This window comes from Coturnix japonica, chromosome 2 (genome assembly GCF_054131305.1).
Source record: "Coturnix japonica strain WE chromosome 2, WE-NBRP24, whole genome shotgun sequence".
In the NCBI taxonomy this organism is placed as follows: Eukaryota; Metazoa; Chordata; class Aves; order Galliformes; family Phasianidae; genus Coturnix; species Coturnix japonica.
Genome location: NC_140664.1, coordinates 59,800,598 through 59,825,423, shown reverse-complemented (window position 1 = coordinate 59,825,423; position 24,826 = coordinate 59,800,598). Strand labels below are relative to the sequence as shown.

Genomic DNA, 24,826 nt, shown 5'->3' with positions numbered 1-24,826 from the left:
TGGAACAACAGTGCCTGACAAGCCACTGCTACTGAAGAGCAATGACTGAACTACAAACCACACTGGATCCATGGTGGTAACTATCTCCCTCTTGCTTCCTACAAAGACTCCTTTCTTCTATTTCCTAACTTTACTGTCACCTGCCTTCCCTTTCCCATCACCCTACATCATAATAGTGTCTGTCCTCCCCCTCCCCATCTTCCCAGTTAATATTTGTAATAAACTGGTTGGACAAATATTTGAACCGTTGTTTCTTAATCTCACACTGGGTATACATATATCAAAGAACCTCCCCACCCTCCTATATCCCTATATCCCTCTCGCTCCTATATTGGAGTGAGATACCCCATCACGTAATCTGTAGTAGTGTCCGTCCTCCTCCATCTTCCTGATTAAGATTTGTAATAAACTGGTCAGACCAGCATTAGAACCATTGTTTCTTAATCTCATACCAGGTATATATATATTAAAGAACCTCCTCTCCCTCCCATAAATTGAAGCAAGACACAGCCCCAGGTCCATTTCTTCCTCATTTCTTCCTCATCCTCAGCTACTCTGCCCTAAGCCTATAGTTTTGCCTGGGGCTGTTGTGAATCAAACTGCAGGACCTGGCACTTGATCTTATTAAGCTTCATCCCATTAGCCTCTGCCCATTGGTCCAGCTAGTCCAGAACTCTCTGCCTGGCCTTCTTCCTCCTTGGCCAATAACACTTTTTCCCAATTTGGTGTCGTCTGCAAACTTGCTGAGTCAATGCCCCCATCCAGGTCATAAATAAAGATACTGAACAGGATGAGCTCCAGTACTCTTGGGGAACACTACTTGTGACCAATTGCCAACTGGATTTTACTTCATTCATAACCACACTCTGAACATGGCCATCCATCCAGTTCTTTACCCAGCAAAGTATGTACCTGTCCAAATGTGGATGACAGTGTTAAAGGCTTTACTAAGGTCTAGGTGGACTACATCAACAGCCTTTCCCTTGTTCACCCAGAAAGTCACTTCTTCATCAGTCAAGCAGGACCTGCCTTTCATGATTTTTTTCTGGCTGGGCCTGATCTCCTGGTTGTCCTGCACCTACTGTATAGTCATGCTCAAGATGATTCACTCCATAACCTTTTCTGGTGCTGAGGCCAGGCTGGCAGGCCCGGAGTTCTCTGGATTCTCCTTGCTGCCCTTCTTGTAGATGGGAGTCATGTTGGCAAGCCTCCCATCTACTAGGATCTCTCCAGTTGACTAGGAATGCTGATAGATGATGGAAAGCAGCTTGGCTATCACCTCCACCAACTCCCTCAGCACCCTTGGGTGGATCTCATCTGGTCCCATGGACTAGTGACAGTTGAGGTAGAGTAGTCTCTAAGGTCTCTAAGTGTTTCCACGTGAATCATGGGAGGTTTATTCTTCTTCCCATCTGAGATTTCCAGGTCAGGGAAGAAGAGGTAGAGTGTCCTGAGGGTAACTGATCTGAGTTTTAAAGACACGTGTACAGAAGACATTGTGAACCTCAGCCTTTTCTTTATCCTCAGTGGTCATGTTCCTTGTTGCAACCAGAAAAGGATGAAGATTCTCCTTGGCTCTCCTCTTACTGTTAATAAATTTGGAGAGAAGTTTTTTACTCTCTTTTACAGTGGCCAGGTTGGGTTCAAGCTGGGCTTTTGCTTTTCTATTTTTCCCCCTGCATTTCCAAACAGCTTCTCTGTGCTCTTCTTGAGTTGCCTTTCATTTCTTCCACAAGAGATAGATTCTTTTTCTGCTGGAACCTCAGGGAAAGCTCCCTGCTCATCCACATCAGTCTTCTTCCTGGCCAGCTCATCTTATGGCACAGGGGACAGTCTGCTCCTGTGCCTTTAAGACTGCCTCCTTGAAGAGCGACCAGAGTGATCCCTTTATCCTCCAGGACTGAATCCCAAGTGACCATCCCTACCAATGTCCTGAACAGTTCAAATTCCATCCTCTGGAAGTCCACGGTAGCATTTTTCTTAACCCCCTCCAGACTTCAGCATGAATTGAGAACTCTGACATTTTGTGTTTACTGTCTCTAAGACAGCTCCTGATCTCCACATCTCCTATTAGTCCTTCTCTGTGAACAGCAGATCTAGTGAGGCATCTTATGTGGTAGGCGAGGCTCTCTTACCAGCTGCATCAGGAAGTCATCTTCCACCACTCTAGAAATATCTTAGACTGCCTCTTCTGCACTGTATTGTATTTCCAGCATGTATCAGGGAAGTTGAAATCCCCCATAAGAATGAGAGCTAGGGATTGTGGAATGTCTGCCAGCTGCTTGTAAAATGCTTTATCTGTCTCTTCATCCTGGTTAGATTGTCTATTAAAGACCCCACCATGATGTCTGCCCTGTTAGCCTTTCCCTTGATCCTTCCCATAGAAATACTGCCTTTTTGTTCCCAGCCCCAAGCTCAACAACATCAAAACATTTTTTAACACAGAAAGCCATGCCACCACCCCTCCTTCCTTGCCTGTCCCCTCTGAAGAGCTTATAGCCATCCATTCAGGTAATCCAGTCATGGCAGTGATATCACCATGTTTCTGTAATAGCAATTAAGTCATAGTTTGCAGGCTGCACAATGATTTCCTGCTCCTCCTGTTTGTAGTCTGTGCTGTGCGCACTGGTGTAGATGCACTTCAGCTGAGTCCGTTGCCTTCATCATTCTTATCTCTAGTGAGCTTTGTTTCATCTCCTCCCCTCTTCATGCCCAGTTTAAAGCTCTCTCAATGAGTCCTGCCAGCTCCTGTGCTAGGATCCATTTCCTACTTTGAGATAGTTGGGACTATCAAGCCAGGCACTGAATAAACCACCCCATGGTAAATAAAACCCCAACCAAATTCCTGCAATTGTACCAGCCTCTCAGCCATGTATTTATGAGAAGTTTTCCTGTTCCTCTCAGTATTCCTCCCTGCCAATGAAGGGATGGAGAAAATATGAACTGTGTGCCTGCTCCATCCACTAAAAACACCAACACTTTCAAGTTCTTTTTGATAGTTCTCAGGCTTCTCTCAACAACTTCACTCCCGGCCTGAACTATTAATAATCAGAGGGGTGAATCAGACTAGGAAGCTTCTTAGAAATATTCCCGACCTAGGCCCCAAGTTTGTTGCACACTTCCCTATGGGTAGGGCCAACAAATACGGTAGCCCGTTTCTCTCAGACAGGAGTTACCTTTGATAATCACCTTCTTCTTGGTGGGAGCAGTCTTGAGATGTGGAGTCAACTGCTTCATCCTAGTCAATCCTGCTGGTGGACCTCCCACCACATCCTCTCTCACTTCATCCTCAAGTTCCAGAGTCTCAAACACAGGGGATCCGGAGAACTGAAGTAGATCAGGATAGCATTTGCTTGTGATGCCAAGCTAAGACCAGGTTCTGCTCCTCCTCTTCTCTTAAATCACCCCACTCTGCTTGATGATGGTAGGGCAGGGAGGTCCACCACTGCTTGGGGGGCATCATCCTGATACCTTTCTTGCAAGTCTGACAGGGACTTGCTCCTCATTCTCTCTCAAAGAGTGGTGGTGAATGGAGTTAAATCCAGATGGTGACTGGTCACGAGTGATGTTCCACAGGGGTCGGTGCTGGGGCTTGTACTCTTCAATATCTTTACTGATGACCTGGATGAGGGCACTGAGTGCACCCTCAGTAAGTTTGCAAATGACACCAAGTTGGCTGGAAGGGTTGATCTGCCTGGGGGTAGCGAGGCCCTGCAGAGGGATCTGGACAGGCTGGAAAGCTGAGATGAAGCCAATGGGATGAGGTTCAACAAGACCAAATGCCGCGTCCTGCACTTTGGCCACAACAACCCCAAAGACACTTGGAGCAGAGTGGCTGGAAGACTGCATGGAGGAAATGGACCTGAGGGTATTGATTGATGCTTGAATGAACATGAGCCAGCAGTGCGCCCAGGTGGCCAAGAAGTCCAATTACATCCTGGCTTGCGTCAGAAACAGTGTTGCCAGCAGGAACAGGAAAGTAATTGTCACTCTGTACTCAGCACTGTTGAGACCTCAAGTGTTGTGTCCAGTTTTGGGCCCCTCACTGCAAGAAGGACATGGAGGCCCTGGGACGTGTTCAAAGAAGGGCAACAAAGCTGATGAGGGATTTGGAGCACAGCCCTTATGAGGAGCGCCTGAAGGAGCTGAGATTATCCAGTATGAACAAGAGGAGGCTCCTTCAAGCAGCACCCCTGAAAAAGACTGCTTGTCCAGCTTCTGCTTATCTTTGCAATCATAAGCAGAGATACCCACCATTCACCTCCTAGATAATGAGCAGTTGTCAGTCAGAGTCTTTTTACCAGAAAGGCCTCATGAAGCAAGCTTTGAGACAAAAAAGAAACAGTTTTTTCTTTCATACCAACTGAGGCAATTCCCTGCTTTGGCATGGAATGCTTCTGCTCCAGAGCAAAGTACCTCACCAAAAAGAGTCACGTTACCTTTAAAACCAATTATGAAGTGTGTTAGATGCCAAAGGATAAAGCTCCAGTGTCTAGGAACTGAAGTTAGGCAGCAGAGGTTATGTCTTCAGTCTTGAAATTGATTAACTTTATTTTAGTACCTGATTTGCAGGACCAACCTCTTTCTGGGAAAAGTTTACTAATGTGGGCAAAAGTCTGCTGTGTGGAGTACTGTTCTTGTGTTACAACCTATATACATCATCTCCATGTACAAGTGATATTTCTTTGAATGTTAATGCTTTTTAAACAAGTACACAATAAAAGAAATACAAGCATTTAGAAAAAGTATGATAACTTTTATCACATCTTATGGGTATGATTTTCATGCATGTGAAACTGAAAGCAACTGATTAGAAAGAGTAAGAAAGACCTATACTATACAGTCTGTAAAAGTGAAGTGCAAACTTCTTAATCATCCAGTGTTTGTGACCATTAGCTCCTGCTTGAGTACAAACAAGGTTATACATATTCTGAGTTGAGTTAGAGAGCTAATTAGGTTTGCCTTTGAGATGATGCCTATAAGAACACAGACATACTTATTCACTATTAACAGGTTAATGTCCCAGTGCTGCTTCAGAATACTTTATGTTCAACTCTGTGTTTTTAAAATAGCTGGTAGTGGACTTAGTTATTTTAAGGAAAAACAGCTATTGCTGTAATGGTCTTTGGAGGATATGGAAAAAGTATATCTGTAATAAACACATCCAGCCTGGCTGTCTGCAAGGCTACATGTATGCTTCCCTGTCAGAGTCAGTTGTTCATTAGCTTCAGAAGTTACTAATGAACTAAATTGGTTTTTGCTGGAAATAATCTATCTGGTCAGATATATCAGGCTGATTTGCTGACTCTAGCTGTTTGTGGTCCTGGATAGCTTCCCATTTTGCTTATGGCTCCAGGTGGTCTTATAAATGCTGCCTCTTCAAATACTTGTTTGTGAGTAAGACTTTTCATGCAAATTTGAAGACAGTGCACATTATTATTACTTTTTTTCCTTCCCCTTCCCACCTCAGCCCCCCCAGCATATGTAATTAGAAACACAGAATCACAGAATCACAGAATTATCAAGGTTGGAAGAGACCTAGAAGATCATCCAGTCCAACCATTACCAATACTTCCCAGCTAAATCATATCCCTGTATCTAATAAATTGATCATGTGTTCTGAACTTTTCAATAAAAAATTATTTATGAACTGAAAAAAATCCTTTGTTTTCATCAGGTTATGGCAAATTAACTGAAGCCAATGTTGCTTTATTTTTATCCAATGATTTGACCTTAACTTTCCATAGAGTTTAATTTGATTGCATTTTTATAGAAAAATATGATGCTTTTCTTTTAAAAATTTCCTTTTTGTTTCAGTGAACCAGTCTGTTCTCCATCTACATTAATTTTATTATTAATATATATGTATGTATTTTTATTTTTGTAACATGCTTTTCCTTCCCCTTCACAGTCATGGTTCTGGTGTCTTCTCACAGTGCATGTTTTTTCCTATCATTCTATGTATTGCTTCAGGTGCAGAAAGGACTTGTAGTTCCAGAAGAGTGAGCTACAACAAACATTTTTATTTGTACTTATAAGAATACATTTTTTAAAATGTGAACATTTTAGAATAATATTTAATTAGGACCAGAATGTTGAAGTACAGAATAAAAGTTTTAAGGTCAAATGAACGGCAATCAAAAGAGAGATTCATGGAGCTTCACTGAGTTGCATTACAAATGCAAGCAGGATGGATATACATTTTGAAGTTGAGGTTATTAATTTGAAGGTGAAGAATAAGCACAATGGGTTATATGCTTAGATATGAGTCAGATGAACACATACAAGAAAATATATGAATCCAACAATAATGTTTGATAATTAAACAATAGTCATTAGGAAACAAATGCATTTCTTAAAACATTATTTCTAGTTCCAAAACAGCTCTTAAATGATGTTGAATTATTGATGTATTTATGGAAAGGAATAAAAACAGGTAGAAACTGAGTTTATAAAAAGAAAAAAATAGAAAATTTATAAAGAGGCCCTTTTACTAATAAATGTGAAAGTGTTTCCCCCTCAGTGTCCTAAAACTAAATAAGAATAGAACACAGCTATTGTGTTTACAAATAGTTACAGAAATGCTTCCATTTATAATGTGTGCAACATGAAGAATTCTATGTTCAGTGTAAACGTTTTTAATGATTCATTAAACTGCTTTTAATAATTCATATAAACTGATAGAGGATTTCTTAAAATCATGGTTAACTACTTTTCCATATTTTTTAAAGTTTGTTTTACAAATATGTCAATAATTCAGATAAAAGGTCAAGGTCATAGCCACAATTAACAGCTAAGATGAAAGCATTGACAGGAGTTACAGAGTAGCAATAAAAAACCTGCTTTTTGAACAGCAGCTGTCTTACAAAAGTTTCCCCCACATTATATTACCAATTTTGTTGGCAGCTTCATATTTCTGACTAATATTGGACTTGAAAGATAACCAAAGAAGCCAAATTTCTTCTGTATTTCACTGTGCAAAAGGTAATTTCCGTACATCTCAAGATTCAGTATGACCTTCATACTTTTGCTGTCTTCTGGGATTATCGTTGAAGTTCTGAGACTGCTGAGTTTCAGAGCTTCCAATTATATCACATAATACTACATTATATTAAAATAATGTAGAAAATCTTGCCTAAATTAAAATGATATGAGCTAGATGACGGGCAGCAATAATTCCTGTACCAGTGAGAAGTTTAAGGTCCAATGGCTTGGGTATCACTAGGTATCAGGAAAGACTGATAATGCATTATATCAAACGTGCTAAGAATCCTCATGATGTGATATAGTCCATTGATTCTACTAATGGCAGATCATGAGATGTTAGACCTTATAACCTTGACATTACACATGTTCAAGTATTAGATAGTTTTTTCATAAGATCTAGAATGGGTTAATTAAAAACTCTCCTTTGTTTCCATTTTAGTTGAGAAGGTGTTAGCAATACAGAATAGTTTCACAGAATAAGTAGGACAAAAATGAAAGGAACACAGAAACCCGTTTGATTTATTAACTAGATTTCAATTCAAATGTGTTATAGTGCAATTAGTAATTTAATGGCATATATTAATGCAAATGACTTCTGTTAGTTATTTTGAAAAGGAAAATGTAATGTATTTTGTAAAGGTAACATATTTCAAGTTACTCTAAATATTATATCGCCTCTTTTAACACACTGAGAAATCTAAGTTTATTTTGCATAGATATAGGAAATGAGATAGTTACTGAGAAAATAATTCTATTAAGTGTGTACAAAATAAAAAAAATATTATAATTTTATATAATATTCTAAACTTTTGTTTATAAGCTTCTAACTAGTCAAAACTCACAATTCTCTTTCTTCACTAAACCTACTTACACTATACAATTCACCACATCTTTCTAGTTTTCTCCTACATTTTTCAAGACTTCAAATTTCAAAGGTTTTTTCCTCCCTTTTCTGCCAGCATAATAGGGATAGCAGGAAACAATTTACCCTGCAATAATTCCAGTGTGATGTGTTCATAAGAAATTGTATTGCAGAGAATCCACTGTCTTTTGCTTACAAAAAGAAAAAGACAGAAGTGTCTATAGCTTCTTTGGCCTTCTTGTTTTTTATTTCTTTCCACAATAATAAAATGATAGCATTTTTCACAACTACTATAATTCAGAACATTCAGAAGGTATAATAGGTAAGGCCACCGTAGAACAGTTGGGATGTCTGAGTCATAGGTAAAAGGAATGGCTTTGCACACCTACACTGTAATCTCAGGCTTCTGACTTTCTGATTGTGGAGATAAAATCAGAGCTGTTACAATTACATAAATCAAGGATGCACTAACATAGACACTAGGGCTTCAAAATTATATACATTTTAAATACGAGTTTACAAGAAATTGACAAACCTGCAAGCAACCACTTCTTTATCAAATTGACAATTTCTTCTAATAAAAGCTGTTCTTTTGTCTGTTTACTTGTTTTAATCAAGCTCATTTAATTAAATCAAGCTCTCTTTGCTTACACTAACGATAAATAAGGATTAGAACAGGAACAAGAGGCAATATAGAAGATAGGAAGCTGAACAGATTGCCTTTTCTAAGCAAGTTGTATATAGTCAATTCTGGACTTCCTCACTATGAAGTAAGTGGAATAATCATTACATCAGTGAAGACTTACAGAGGAAACTAGAATGCTTTGAAAATATGAGAAACAACCTCATGTACTAAAACAAAACTCAAAATACCTTAAATATACATCCTAAAGTTTTCAGATCCATGTTTACTATTCCATGAAATTTTAGTACTGTTTGCCTAAATCGATAGTTATGGGATTTGTATAGGAAGTGATTACAGGCATTAAGAGGAATTTTGTGGATGTTTCTGTTTCTGAAACTTCCTAAGGACTATCAAAAATTTTAAGCTCTTTGGTATGTATCTTTCCATTTGCAACACTTATGGCAGAAACTACAACCTTCTTATTAAAATGATATGACTGTGCTGTCTCAATCAATAGAATAAAATATACTTTTTACTAAAGTATTTCTCCAGTCTAGAGTAAAATGCCATGAAAATAGCAAAGAAATTTAAAATTGGGTTGGAGAGTAGAATTTTCAAAAGTATATTTTCTCAGTAAGAGTTGGAAGCTAGAACTTTTTCCTTCCAATGACTTGAGCACAGTGTGATTTAAATAGCATATTCAGTTTGGGAACCTATTCACTGATAATGACTCCTTGGAGAAAATAATAAATAAATAAATATCTTATTACTAGTTTCATTAGCAATATCTGTAATTTCACAATGTAAGAAAATAATTCAATATTAAAACTGAGCTATTTCCATCATTTATAGAAGCAGAAGCATAAACACAGTGAAGTTACAGTTCCCTTGTTAAACATAGTAATGAGTATTGTAGTAATTTTACTGGTATTAGCATAAGGAAAGTAAAATGTTCATATAGAAACTCTTTTGAGAAGTAAAAGACCTAAAATTGAAGAAGCTGCTAATGGTACTGACAGACCACGTGCTTTGCATTAATTCGGCAAAGGACCAGGACTGGAACTATTTTCCCTAAGTTTATGTTTGGCTTCTGTTTAAGTCACTTTGTTGTAACAGCAATTGGGGAAAGGGATACATATATGGAAGTGTGTGTGACAGTCACTTTTTATACGCTCTTTGGCTCTGCCAAAAAATGTGAAGTTCCTGTAGAAAAAGCTAGAAGAAGCTAGAAAAAGCTGAGCAATAGAAGGCATTGCAAATGTGGGAAACAAGTTAAATCAACAAAGCAAACCAGAATTATTTTAGTTTTGCTCCAAAGACCATGTGTAAGAGATTACTTTTTGCACCGTTGTCTCAAAGCTTGCTGAGAAACACTGATGTACATGTCCCGGGCAAAGGTTGAGAAATCCTTTGTCTGAGGGACACAGGTGGACAAGTCCAGACAAGTTCTGGTCAAAAGTAGCAAGATCTTTTGCCTGAATATTTGCAGGCCAGGGGCAACAAGAGAGGTATGCTGCAGCTCAATGGCTGGCAAGCAGTCTTTTGTGTGAGCTTATCTTGAGGGAGGTAGCCATCTCTGAGGGTACTGCAGATGAGTGACCCAAGCATCCAGGAATGCCACAATGCCAAAGAAGGAGGATAAAAAAGGGACCAACAACCATGAGGGTTAAGTGTCTGACATCAGAAGTCTCATGAGGTGAGCATTCTGACTTACTCTCCAGGGGTCTGCTACCTGAGACCTTACTCTTCTTCCTGGACTTGTTCTGCACACTACCTGCTTGCTGCATAAGGCTGACCACTCTGCTGTTGCTCTCCCCCTGTGCTTTTGCCTTGGACCATTGGAATGGTGTCCAACTGGATGCTGCTGGATCCTGGTGGTGACTATCCCCACTTTACGCAATTCTTGCTTCTTTCCTACCTTTCCTATAGCCTGCTTTCCCTTCTCCATCACCCTAATTCATAACAGTCACTGGTCACCCCTTCCTCATCTCCCTGATTGGTTAAGATTTGTAATTAACTGGTAGGACCAACATTTGAACTATTATTTCTTAATCTCACACCAGGTATACATATATCAAAGAACCTCCTCCCCCTCCCTATAAATTGGAGTGAGACACAGTGACTTTGCAAATATTTCTTTGCCCTATGAACATAGGTATGCCCTTTCAGCTGAAGTCAATTACGCAACTTTACTATGTGACTTTGTCAACTTTACAAATTTGACCCAAGCAACATGTTTTCTTAGCATTTTTTTTCTTCCTGCAGTGTCATTACTGTAACATGCAATGAAAAATTCATTCTGTTTACAAAAACAAGACAGCTAAAATATTGTTGAAACAAACAGTAGCGCTAATGCTTTACAGAAAAGCATTTTCATATTAAAAAAATCATGCAGTGATTTTTCTCAAAGATGTGAACATAAGGTTGAGAGTGTGCCTTACCTCCTCTCTTGTTTAACTTGGCATACCCAGGCACATAGCTGCTTGTCATTGATGATGAACTGCTGAAAGAGGAGTGGGGTAATGCTGAGACCAGGGGTTCATCACACTTTTCTGAAACACAGGAAAAATATTTTCTTTATGCTAATAAATATTCATACACATTAAGGGGCAATGCACCCTTTATTTTTATTTGGGTAGTAACACAATTGTGTCACTTGTGTACATGCAGAACACATGTGGATACATCCCATCATTTCAGTAAAAACTTTAGCCAGGCAGGTGGCTCATCTCCACATAGTTGTTCCTAGTGGAATGGAGGAGAGAATAAAAAATAAATTAAAAAAAAAAATAGAACTTGTGGATTGTGATATAACTGTTTACTAAGATAGAGAAAGGAAAAAGGGAAATAGTTATGACATTATATTTTATCTATATATAAATGTTTGTAACAAGTAATGCAGAAATAAATGCTTACTACTCAACGTTCTCTCTTCTCTCACTCCCCCCAGCTGACTGATGTCCAGTTAGACCTCTGAGCAGCAAAAGAGAGCAAGATGAGCTCCCACTCCCTTCAAAATCCCATCCATTTTATACAGTGTGATATGGAATGTCCCTTTGGCCAGTTTAAGTCAGCTGCCTTAATTCTGTTTCCTCCCAACTCCTTGGGTCCTTTGCTGCAAATGGCCTTGGATCCATACAACATAGCCTTAAAGATAGCTATTAGCAGTGGTATATTATCAACATTGTTTTTCTCCTAGAACCAAAACAATTCACTCCCAGCTGAAAAAAAAAAAAATTTAAAAAAAAAATAAATATATATATATATATATATATATATATACTAAAAAAAAAAAAAAAGAAAGAAAAAAAAAGAAAAAAGAAAAAAGTACAAGAACAAAGACCTAGAGTTCAAGAAAGTTATGACAAAGCCTGCCATGGACCACCGCTCTCCTTAAGGATATTTACTATAAACAAATAAAGAAAAATAATGCCTGAATTTATACACCTAGAATGCTTTTGATGACATGCAAACCTAGTGCTAAAGAAAATTATCATGAAATCTTAGTAAGAAGTACATAGAATACTTTCAGTTCTGAAATAGAAGTGCTGATAACACTTTCATCTTAATAGAGAAAATAAATTAGGGCACATGAATAAATGACTATGAATTATCACATATTACTGATTTATTGAAAAGAGGAATAAAATAATTTTCTTAATGTAATCTCTATAATCCATTTGAGAACTTCATTTATATTTTACTTAGTTTAGAGATTAATGTATTATTTACATCTAAGATGGTAATAACCCAAAATCAAAATGTTTGTTGTTCTTATAAAGGAAAAAAAATGAAGCAGATCTCTTCCCGTGTTGTTTGAAATTATGCAAATTAGAATGGAGAGAACTGGCTTTTGATTTTTCAAATATTTAGGTCAGATAAATTAAGTATTTTATTCTAGTTCAATCATGAGTTAATTCAGCAGATTTGTGAAATTCAGAGGTAAATTTACTCATTTACATTTCTACTACAAGCTACTACACAAGAAAAAACGTAACTTGCACTGATCATCTTCATTAATCTTTTCAAGTATGCAGAATGCAGTACAGGCTTTGCTATAAGCGAAATCATCCTCAACTTATTTATCTAGAAAACACTACTCATTCCTGGTTGGTGGTATAATTAATATTCAACAGTGTGTGATTTCATTGCAATTATAAAATTAAGAACCAGCAAACCGGATCACATATTGAAATAAAATTAATGCTATCATCAAAATTGGAACTTTTAAGTTAAAGCTAAGGCAATTGTGAGTGAAACAAGTGTTTTATAATATAGATTTCCCAAGATTTAAATTTCATGTAAGGAAAAATAGAACTAGTTATGCAACAATAGAGCATGAAGCACAAAAATATACTAGAATACTAGTTTGTGAACCATTACATTGACATTTAACTAAATAAATAAGTTTGCCTCACAAAAATCAATGAGAGTGTTATAGAAGAAAATAAAATTCACATCAGCATAGAAGCACAGGCAAGAATAAAGGGCAATCGCTTCACACTGAACTGAATGAAAGTTCTTGACTTTAAAGTTCACTATCATGGTATTATATGATAAAATTTTGATAAGGGAAAATAAATTAAGTTTGTTTGTTTGTTTGTTTTATATATATACTACATAACAGAAGTACTAATTCCACTTCTCCTTTCTCCCTTACTTTGGCTCTAGCCACACAGTATGTTTGTCACAGATCTGCAGTGGAAGAGGCCACAGTGCCATGTGGCCACATCACGTGATCAAAGCAGGATGCTGGAGGCACATATGACCTTCTAGCAGCAGAGAAAGACTTGGAGAATAGCCCTACATCTTGGATGCCAGGCACCTATTACTGCAGTTGAAGTACTATGAGATTAGAATTTAAGATTAAAAGTGAGGAGCAGATTTAAACAATCATTACAAATTTTGTGGTAAAAATCATGATCACAGAAAGACACTTACTCAACCACAAAAGTTTTTATAAAGTGTCTGTTTATGTATTGTATGCTTTTGATGTCCATAAAAACAGGTATTCAACTTAAATATTTCTAGCAAACTGATCTCATCGCCACTTCTTTATTCATGCTATCTAGATAAGAATTTGTAGTCATTCTTCATTAATTTTGATTTCTAAGTAAAGATTGTCCACAGCAGGGAGGGTTGCATCGAGTTGATCTTTGAGGTCCTTTTCAACCCAGGCCATTCTATGATTCTATGATTTAAAAACAGAAGGGTATATTATTGAAAAATATACACTCTACAGCTGAGCATTTTTTACTTTCCTTGCTTTCCAGTCATTCCTCCCCAGCTATTTTTAAAACCAGTCATAATGAAATATAAAAATATACAATTACAATGGAGAATACGACTGAAATAAATCTTTCTATGTATGTGTAGATACTGAAACATATATATATAATGCACACATGGAGAGTGAAAGTACAAAATTTTAGTACATCATAAATTAATGTAATAAAAGTATTATCAGTATCAGGTAGGGCTCCTTAGAAATCTACCTGCTTTATAGAACTTCATGAAAGTAACAGAGGACTTTATCCAGTGTACCATAGCAATACCACAGAATGGATGTGAAAACAAATGCAAAAGCTTTTTGTCATATAGCACCTGAACCTGTATTCCTTATGTATTTACAAAATTAAGAAGATTAACTTTTTTATGATAAAATGCTTTTTTACATTCTTAGAATCAAATATGTTTGTTATGACTTTCCTCTCTGTATTGTCGTATTAGGGGTTGGGGTACAGAGGACACTTCTAACTTTGCAGAAGAACATTTGAATAGAAAGCTGTGGATGCAGAAAAAGTTTAATAATCATGCAATTTGAACATAGTGGGATGCTATTAGTCCGATTATCTAACCTTCTTCAGACTGGATGGCCCCAAATCTTTCAGCTTGTCCTTACAGGAAAGGTCTTCCATCCCTTGTATTGTTTTTGTGGTCCTTTTCTGGACATGCTCTAAAATGTCCACATCTCTTCTGTACTGAGAATTCCACATCAGTACACAGTAGTGCAGGTGAGGCCTCACCAGGGCAGAGTAGAGGGACAGAATCACCTCCCTTGACCTGCTGACCATGCTTTTTAAGATGCAGCCCAAGATGCAGTTGGTTTTCTGGGCTGTGAGGGCACATTGACAGCTTGTGTTCACCTTGCCATCCACCAGTATCCTTCAGTATTTATTTTTGCAGGGCTGTTCTCTGTCCTTTCATCCCCCTGCTTGTACTGATAGTGGGGGTTATCATGACCCAGGTGCAACATCTAGTACTTGGACTTGTTGAACCTCTTGGGTCCACTGCTGATGTCTGTCTAGATCTCTCTGAATAGCATCCCATCCACTGGGTTTGTTGACTGCACCACATAGCTTGGTATCATCCACAAACTTGCTGAAGGTGCATTCAAGCCGACTGCTGATGTAATTGATGAAGATGTTAAAGAGCATCCCTCCCAGTACTGATCCCTGAGGGACACCACTTGTCAATGATCTCCCTCTGCACACAGAGTAACTGACCACTACTCTCTGACTACAACCTTGCAACCAGTTCCTTGTCCATCAAAGAGTCAACCTATCAAATGTATCACTTTCCAATATAGAGAGAAGAATGTTATGGTGGATTGTGTCAAAGGCCTTACTGAAGTCTAAATAGATTCTGTAATTCTGTGATTCCTGTTCATGTGAGATAAAGTCTAGTGAATTAAACACTATGAATTCTAGCTGCATTAATATTTATGTCAGTTGTTAGAGATATGCTAATTCCCCTATGCATTTATTCAGTTTCCAGAGAACGCATACTAACCCATGACTGCTTTTCAGAAGTGCTTGATAGCCTATTCTTTTTCCTGAGCATATTATGGGCAGATAACTCTTCATATTCCAACTGGAAAAGTCAAATGTGTTCAGGGTAACTAGCATTATCAGAAATTATACTCAGAAGATCTGATTATCTTCTCTGCTCCCTAACATTGACATGTTAGGGATAAATATTTTTAAAACAGCAGTCTTTTGCATTACATACACTACACTACATACACTAGATCAGGTTGCCCAGGGCCCCGTCCAACTTGGTCTCGAACACCTCCAAGGACAGGGCATCAACAACCTCCCTGGGCAGCCTGTTCCAGGGCCTAACCACTCTCCTAGTGAAGAACTTCCCCCTAACATCCAACCTAAGTCTTCCCTCTTTTAACTTAAAACCATTTCCCCGTGTCCTGCTATTGTCAGCCCTTTCGAAGAGTTTACTCCCCTCCTGGGAGTAAGTTCCCTTCAGGTATTGAAAGGCTGCAATGAGGTCACCCCACAACCTTCTCTTCTCTAGGCTGAACAAGCCCAACTCCCTCAGCCTGTTCTCATAGGGGAGGTGCTCCAGTCCCCTGATCATTTTCGTGGCCCTCCTCTGGACCCTTTCCAAAATCTCAACGTCTTTTTTGTACTGAGGGCTCCACACCTGGACACAGTACTCCAGATATGGCCTCACAAGAGCAGAGTAGAGAAGGACAATCACCTCCCTATCCCTGCTGACCACCCCTCTCCTGATGAAGCCCAGAATCCCATTTGCCAGGGCACACTGCTGACTCATGTTGTGTCTTTCATCCATCAGGACCTCCAGGTCCTACTCTGCTCCTAGGCATTCTAACCTACTGCTAGATATAAATGTCAAGAACATACAGATGAACCACAAGTTGCCCTTTCCATTTTCTCAATGAGGCCACTTTGATAAGATATATCAATGGTCATGGTTTTGTAATTTTGCTATCAGTATTCCACATAATAATATCATGTAAAGCATAGATACTTCTATTGAATGTGCAGTTCACAGAAGAAGACTACATATCCCAGAGAACATCGCTGTCAGGGATAAGCCACGGGACCAGGACGCTATATAATCTCATTCCCAGGCTGGAGTTCTCTCTCTCTTGGACTCTTGGAGAGTGGGAAGCGTTCCAGCCGTGTCACCTAGTGTTCACAGTAGGCCTCTCAGTTTTTGGGGACTCTCTCTCTCTGTTTCGTTCGATTTATTAGCCTCAGTTATATTATATTGTGTTTCCTTGTATTCCGATATCATATTTAGTAAAATAAGTTTTCCTCCTTAGATTGCTGCTGTTTTTATCCTATTCCCCTTTTCTTCCTTTCTTTTCCAGGCTGGGGGGAGACCCTGCGAGGCGGCTCCCCCCGTCACAGGCATAGGTAAGTCTAGGTAACCCACGACAACTTTACAGGTGATTCATTTATCAATGAGGCTGCTAAACATTTGAACAGACTTCAGTGAAGGAGGCTGGGAGATTTCATTGCAGTCTTACAGTAATTAAAAGGGGATTATGAACAGGAAGGGAACCAACATTTTACAAGGGTAGACAGTGATAGGACAAGGGGAAATGGTTTTCAGCTCAAAGAGGGAAGGTTTTGATTAGATGTCAGGGGGAAGATCTTTACTGAGAGGGTGGTGGCTGCCCAGAGAGGCTGTAGATTCTTCATCTCTGGAAATACGCAGAAGCAGTTTGGATGGAGCCCTGAGCAACATGGTCTAGTATGAGATCTTTAACCATAGATTTATTGAATAGCAGGAAAATATGAACTGGTTTCTGAACTTACACTGTATTGTGTATTTGACAAACTTGTTGCAGCCTACAAAATTCTGCATTTTCAGCGTCTTGTACTGTGAAACTCTAATTACATAGAGTCATCTGGGCTGAAAGAATGAAGTCTTACTCTATTATCTAATAAAAAAAATAAATAAATAAAATTATCTAAATCTAAGCAGGTGTAGCAGAATTCCAGGGTCACAGCCTGAACAAATGAGTGCCTGGAGCAGTGTGGGAGTATGGAGCCTACTTCCATGGAATCTGAGACTGCACAGGTTCCCCCCTTCCACCCACCCCTTTTCTCCTCTGCAGCACAACTGTACAAATGGGGGACGGTCACATTCCTCAGCTTGTCCCTTTCTCCAAGCTTTTGCCAGAAGGGATGAATTACTTCCTTTTGATATTTTTTCCTATAGCATCTGTTTCTCAAATGAAGGCTCTGTCATTGCCCTCATTTGCCCTACAGCAGGCTAGCAAACATTTTCTTTGAAACTGTAAACTCTGCAGTCCCATAAATGCTCAGCATACTTAGGCATACCAAAGCAACAGCACTAGATACCAGTAATAGGATTGCAGAATTACAGCATGGCTTGGGTTGAAAGGGAATTTAAAAACCATCTCCTTCTAACCCTTATACCATAAGCAGGTTTGCCACCCACTAGATCAGTGGCAACACATCCAACCTGGTTTTGAACAACTCCAGAGATGAAGTATCCACATCTTCTCTGTGCAATCTGTTCCACACCAGGACACCCAGGTCCTTCCCTTGCAGGGCTGCTCTCAGTGAGTTCTTCTCCCAGTTTGGATTCATATCTGGGATTGTCCCAGCCCAAGTATGAAACCTTGCTTTTGGCCTTCTTGAATTTCATTAATTTCACATGAAGCCACTTTTCAAGCTTGTCCTGATCCCTGTAGATGGCATTTCTTCTGTTGTATTAACTGCACCATTCATCTTTGTGTCACCTGCAAACTTAATGAAGGTTCAGTCATTCCCACAAGTCAGTAAAATGCAGTAGATTTATAGGATACAACTTCTGTGAATTTATTTTTTCTTAATCATCAATGTCTGAAAATGCCTATCATTTATTAGCTATAATTATAGTGTGTATTTATTTCCCTAGAGACTAAAGGAAAAGACTACACATCTATGATAAAGACAGATCAAGATTTGCATAAATTTATGTATCTGAGTCTGGACTGAACATTTTTACTTATGTCAGTATTGTATGTTGAGAAGATTAAAGTAGTCAACTAGCAGCTGTAAAGTATCTGGAGAACTCCTGGAGATGCAAGGGAGAATCAGCACCACAAGCAAAATTTTTGTCAGCTTGCTTGGATTTCCCTCCAGTCTTCTAATGAACAAGCCTACAAGTGAGATTAAAGTGAGAGATTTAAACCTATCAAAAGGAAATTGTAAATATTTTTAAATATTCAAGTCAATTTTTTTTTTACTAACCAACAATAGTTACATTTAGAACTAACAGTGAAAAGCTGAATGCATGTTTTGTGTTGCCAGCTAATTCCTAATTCCATGAAATTAGCAGCAAGGACACAACATTTAGTTTAGATGCATTCAAGGTCTAGCTTTTAGTTCTACATATACTTGACACTGTAGAGTATTATCTAGGGAAAAAATGAAATATTCTATCATGCTTTTCATTATTGTGAGGAGATACTGACTTGAAGTGTTGCAGCTCCTTCTATGCTCTTAAAAGAGAACAAAATACCAGTGAAAGGAAAGGTAGTAAGAGCATTTACTAATCTTTATCATGAACACAAGAAGCAGTATCAAGGAATTGCAGTCAGATAGTCAATACCTCAATTGAAGCAACTATCTTTGGTCAGTAAAAAAAAAAAAAAAAAAGCTAACTCGCTTTTCAGTTTATAGGCGGTGCAAATTCTAATTTTCTATGGTCATCTTCTTAGAAATTATTAATAAAAATATAATGAAGATGTTATTCTATTTTTACTCTAACTATATGACATGCTTTGAAATTAGTTATAAATACAGTTTTCCTTAGTACACCATAATGATGCCACTTAGAAAAGCTCATCAAAATCACATCTTGTTATATTTAAGAAACTGGAATATAGAATGTGTCTTATCCATATATTACCCTGAGTATTTGGTAGAGCCAAATGAATATAAAGGAAATTTTAGTCTGATTTTCTTAAAGAAAATACATTAATTGGTTAATTTATTATAATTTTCTAGTACCATTTACATTATGTCAACCATAGTCAACTATGGAGCAAGAAAGCATGTATGCAATAACATTAATATAACCATTGTTTCTGTACCCTCACACCCTTAAGAAAAAAAGTACTAGTACATTTTTAGTCTATGCTATGCAGTGATTTAAACAATCAAGGGTAATTAAGGCCTGGAGCTTGTGCATTTGATCAGAAAAACAATTCCAAATTCTACAAGTGTTCAAAATTTATTGAGAAGGAATTCTTTTCTTCTGAATTATCTCAGGTCTAACTTGTTAATAAATGAAATTTGGAATTCAATTAGAGGCAGAGTTTTACAAAGCAAGTTGTGCCATGGTTTGCTTATTATTGGTATTCAGTCTAAATTTTTAAGGAAGAATAAGAAGTTAAAGAAGCCCTATATATGTATATAATTTTTTGAAGGCATATTAAGTTAAAAAAAAAAGAAGAAGAAGATGGCAAATAAGCATTCTGTAGGGGTGACTTTTTTTTTTTGCTTTTTTTTTTTTTTTAAATAGGGAGTCATACAGTCCAAAAGTCCATAGATTACCTGAGCAAATAATGGTAACAAATTATCAGAATAAACACATTATTCAGTCATAAAAGGCACCAGTATCTGGTTTCAGAGAGTGTTACAGCCTCATGTTAGTTCTGACTTCTTGGTTGGATTTCTTTCTTTGAAGTACTTCTACTACTGTGAGAAACAACACCTTTCTGACCAAAGAATATCACAGAAAATGCACCAGAGGACAAGTATTTAAGATACATAAAATACATTGTGACTAAAAAATATTGTGGGTTATTTTTTGTCCTCCAAAAGCAAAGCTACATGTTTGCATTTTTCTGTGTAAAACAAAATACATAAACATTTCAAAATAAGCTACTTAACTGGAAAAATATTTCTGAGTGGGTTTTAAGATCCACAGAATCTGCCTATGATAACAGTAATATGAATAGAGATCTTAACTGTATTGCAACAAAGTCAGAGACTGAGCAGTACCTATGGAAAGATGCTCCAGCACTCTTTATTCAGTCTTTGCATTGCCTCACAAATAATTAACCTGATTTTGAAAGGAATGGACTAAACAACCCCCTTCCTCAATGAAATGGATTATGATTTGTCTGTGCTTGGTATATTACTGTAACAAAGAAAGGAAAGCTTCTCATAAATACAAGGCAGAAAAAAATATGAAGCAGGAAACAGAGTTCTGAACTTGAGTGATTAAAATATATTTTTATAAGAGCTTAACCACATATAGGGCTAGTGTACCACTGATCCCTTGTCTTTTGCTTTAAAGACTAGTTAAAACAAATCCAAATTCTTTTTTTAATAGCATACAGTGGAAACAATACAAGTATAACATACAGTTGGAATAATACAAATATACTTGGGAATAAATAGCCAGAGGGCAACAAAGGAAAAGGACTCACCAACTCCAAGGCCTTCAAGATAGGTACACACCAATGTCAAGGCTCACTGCAAGAACTCCACAAAAGAGTAATTTCCAGAAAGAGATGCCACCTTACTGTGGTCAGGCCTTAAATGGGATCTGGGAGAGGTAGAGTCAAGCTCCATCCCTTCGGGAGCACAGCGGAATTACCTTCACCTGTGCTCCTGCAGCTGACTCATCACTTGCCTCAGATGGTTAATCAAAGGTTCAGGCTGTGATCAACTGTTTCCCTTACAAATAGCAACAAATGTGTTTATAATGCCCTAAGTGTCCATACTTTCTTTTTGTCTCATTAGAAAATCTTGTTCAGAAATGCTCAGTATACAGAATATCTGAAAAATAAGGTGATTACAGCCCATTTCCTCCAATTTTAAGCAGATATCTAAATACTGAGTTTCAAAAACTATACTACGCTTTGTAGATTATGAGTTCCTATAATGTTTTAAGAGATGGATGACAGTAGTAAATATAAAAGTATGCATCTATAGGACTTGTCATCTGTAATAAGTGCAGATGTTTATCTGCTGGCAGGACCTTGCAGGCAAGGAGTTTGAGTCATTAGCATGGCACATGCTGTGTTGAGGATGCCCTCTCAGTAACAGAGTGTGGGCATCTAGCAACCAGGTAACACCAGCCCACCACAACCACCTAACAATCAGATATGAACAAGCAGAATTTCATTGCTTCTCTGAGAAAACACACAGGTTTACACCAATAATGCTCACTGAATACAATGTAAAACATTAAATGATTTTTCAAGTCTATTTAAGGAACACTAAATTTATTCATAAAATCAATTTGCAGTAGTTAAATTGCTACATCAAGTTTTAATACTGTCTTCAGTGTGATATTTGCACCCAGAACAGAGGTATGAATACTATCCTGAGTTCACACTTTATTCTAAATTTCAAACAGCCACTTAATATGTTTTCGTTGGGATATTTGCATTATCACCAATAATATGCTTGCATCAAAGTACTGTTAAGTATATTCAAGTCTACTTATTCAATAGTGTACTGGGAATATTAAACACACTGTCTTGTCAATAACCATTAACACAGCAGGAATGATACTTTGCAATAAGAGTCTCAGACTTCTAGCACAGTTTGAATATTTTCATCCAACCTCAGATAACCTGCAGAATACTGTGAAGTCTTGCCCTTTAACAAATGAGTTAATTACTTTACTAGTACTTAACCAGAATTACTCTGGAAAAGCTCCAGAGAAAGGTTGAAGTGAAAAGTGTTTAATTTTTAAAATTCAAATACAAATGAATTAATGACATCCAGACAGATTGAGAAAAACATATATTACTTGTAATATTATACTCAATGTAAAACAGCACCTTCCAAACTCTTTTTTCCAACCTGTTCAGATATTTATAAACGATTAATGAAGATAAATCTAATAAAGGGATTTTAACAAAGATATTTTTTTTCTTCTTCAGAAAATTGAAGTCAGAAGATTCTGAAAACAAATAATATAAGTGAACACAATGGAGAAAAAAAAAAAAAAAAAAGAGTGAAACCAGTGTGTCATGACCCTCTGATTTTCCTCAATAAATTTGCATTGATTAATATCTGTATGGAAAAAAAAGTTTTTCACTTTTGTTCATGTCATTGTCTGTATGAATTTCATTAAGTCAATCTTAATTTTAGTTGCTAAGTTAACTTTTATGTTCAGTTTAGTTTACGGGGATGTGTAAAGAATTTATTTTCTCTTATAATAGAATGAACAAGATGAGAAGAAAAATAAAAATGTATGACTAGGTGATCTCATTAAAAATGGTCAGTTTTACTTCGTTATGAAGAACGATGGAATATTTTTTTACTGAACACTCCTAATGAGTGTGGCCACAGAAGATATTTACTGATTTACTGCTTGTGCTCAATAGGAAGATTTAATAATTACTGAAACTATATCTGTTTGATTAATGAGGTTTTTCCAGCATCTTCTTTCAGTTTGGTTGTTGATGTACACTGGAAGCACATATACAAAAAGAAAATAATCTCATATGTGTATATAAAACTATTATTGAGAATAAAAATGAAGAAAACCAAAGGCAGGAAAGCATGATCTTGATTTTCTTAGCTACAAGCAAAAGTTTGCAACTTTGCCCTTCATTTCTGTTCCTAGTATAAGTTCTAGTTTACAATAAATACTGAAATAAAACTTGCAGTAATGTTATGGCCCCTTTTTGGTAATTTTGGTCATTTTCACTTTGGTCTGGCTTTAAACAGAAAAAAAATCAACACAAGAAATACATAAGGAAACACTGATGTTTCTTTCTCTCACAGATGTTGTGGATAAATACACAATTATTATTATTCACAATTAATTTTTTTTTTTTTTTCATGTGTTTCTCAATTACATGCTGTCATGGTTTCATTGAGGACAGGAGGAGGAAAGAGGACAAGGTGGCCTTACTGGACCCTTTTCAGGAAAAAGAAAAACAAAATGACTCAAGATAAGAAAAGATAACAAATTTACTGCAAATGGTAAAATAATGTAAGATAATGATGTAAAAAATTGAGCTACATACACCAAGCAAATGGGAGAGGAGGATTTTCTGACCATGCTGCTGTTGTGATGCTCAGAAGTGAAGGAGAAGTTCACCCTTGTCACAAAGAATCAGAGCTTACGTAGAAAATACTGGAGACTCCTAGGAAATGTAGTCTGTCTCAGTATATTCCTCTTGGAGAGCTGGAACATGTGTAATAGCTGAGATTGCAAGTAGCTAAGACCCAGGAAGTTCAACTAGCTGAGACTGCTAGGAGTGGACCCAGTAACTGCAGCTTCCTGGCACTCTGTTCCACCACTGAACAGCTAGCCACACGTTGTCGTGATATGGAATATTGTTAAAAGCAGAACACATGCCTTCTGTCAAAATTCACAGGAGTAATTTCTATACTTAGGCCCACATTCTCAGGAATAAGTGAAGATTAATCAATTAAATTTTCTGCTTAGAGTTCTTAATATGTAGCATTAGGAAGTACTACATCAAATCTGGAAAAGATTATGAGACAAACTTTCAAGACTGATAGAACTTCCCAAAGGCAAGAAATCAGAAATCATGTACTACTGAACATAAATAGTATCTTATTTCAACCATAAAAAGGTGATCGCATCTGAACTATATATATATTTCCTATTGTTAGCAAACTAGAAGAAGCTACTAGCTCACAATTATGATATCCCAAAATAAAATCTCAGATGAGAAGACATTTATTTTCTGCAAATGTCCAAATGTTTCTATTTAAGCTTAAAGAACATTGTCAAGCTTTACTGCCTCAGTTGCAAATTCCTCATTACTTACATATATATACATACATAAGTTTCATAATTAAAAAAAAAAAAAAAAAGACTTAAAATTGTGATTAAAATTGCCATTCATTTTATCATAGCAAAAGAATTTGCCATGTGATAGCTGTTTGTAATGTTTGGAATTATGTGTGGGAATACAAGAAAAGCTGTTCAGAGCAGCAGCTGTAGAGCAAGATAAACAGCATGAGAACCAAAGACAAAGGAGAAGAAGAGACTCACAGCTCTGATTGGATGTGCCTGCATGGACAGTTGAAAAGTGTTTTGTAGAATGCTTTGTTGACATGTAAAGGTGGTTGGGAAAGTTTTAAGGGCAGACGAGAAAGTTAGAAAACAAAAACTTGTGAAGGTATATAAGGCATGTGAGAACTTGTAATAAACAATTTGGATTGTTCACATCTGAGTCCGTGTCTCAAAAACTGCAATTATGTAACATTACATCTAGATTTGTTAGTTTCTTAGTCTGTTATAGAATCATGTAATCACAGAATCATATGTTCATCCTGACCCTGAATGTCTCCAGGGAAGGTTCGCACTTTACCACTGATTCTCTACCCTTACTGTGAAAAGCTTCTTCTTTATGTCAGCAGGGAAACACTCTCCTTGATCTGTTTCCTCCTGCCTATGTACATGTAGAACCCTTCTTGTTATTTTTCACATCCCTTGTTCAGCTCTATCTGCGCCTTAGCATTCCTGTTCTTATTTCTACACATGTGGACAACATCCTTATATTCTTCCCAGGCTACATAACCCTGCTTCCACTTCCCATACATGTCTCTCTTTTCCCTCAA

At 37.3% G+C, this 24,826-nt stretch overlaps 1 protein-coding gene and 1 long non-coding RNA gene across 9 annotated transcripts in view; one reads left to right on the top strand and one right to left on the bottom strand.

The window, feature by feature from the left end:
• CNTNAP2 (contactin associated protein 2) overlaps positions 1 to 24,826 on the bottom strand; it is a 568,010-nt gene that overhangs the window by 426,862 nt on the left and 116,322 nt on the right. For all 8 annotated transcript variants that reach the window (XM_085539942.1, XM_015854925.3, XM_085539944.1 and 5 more), the window contains one exon: positions 10,916 to 11,026. In XM_085539942.1, coding sequence (XP_085396068.1) covers positions 10,916 to 11,026 — 111 coding nt within the window. The remainder of the gene's footprint in view (positions 1 to 10,915; positions 11,027 to 24,826) is intronic.
• On the top strand, positions 144 to 20,030 carry LOC116653012 (uncharacterized). The gene is made up of 2 exons (XR_004306361.2): positions 144 to 10,170; positions 13,146 to 20,030. It is a non-coding gene; the product is annotated as an uncharacterized LOC116653012 (long non-coding RNA).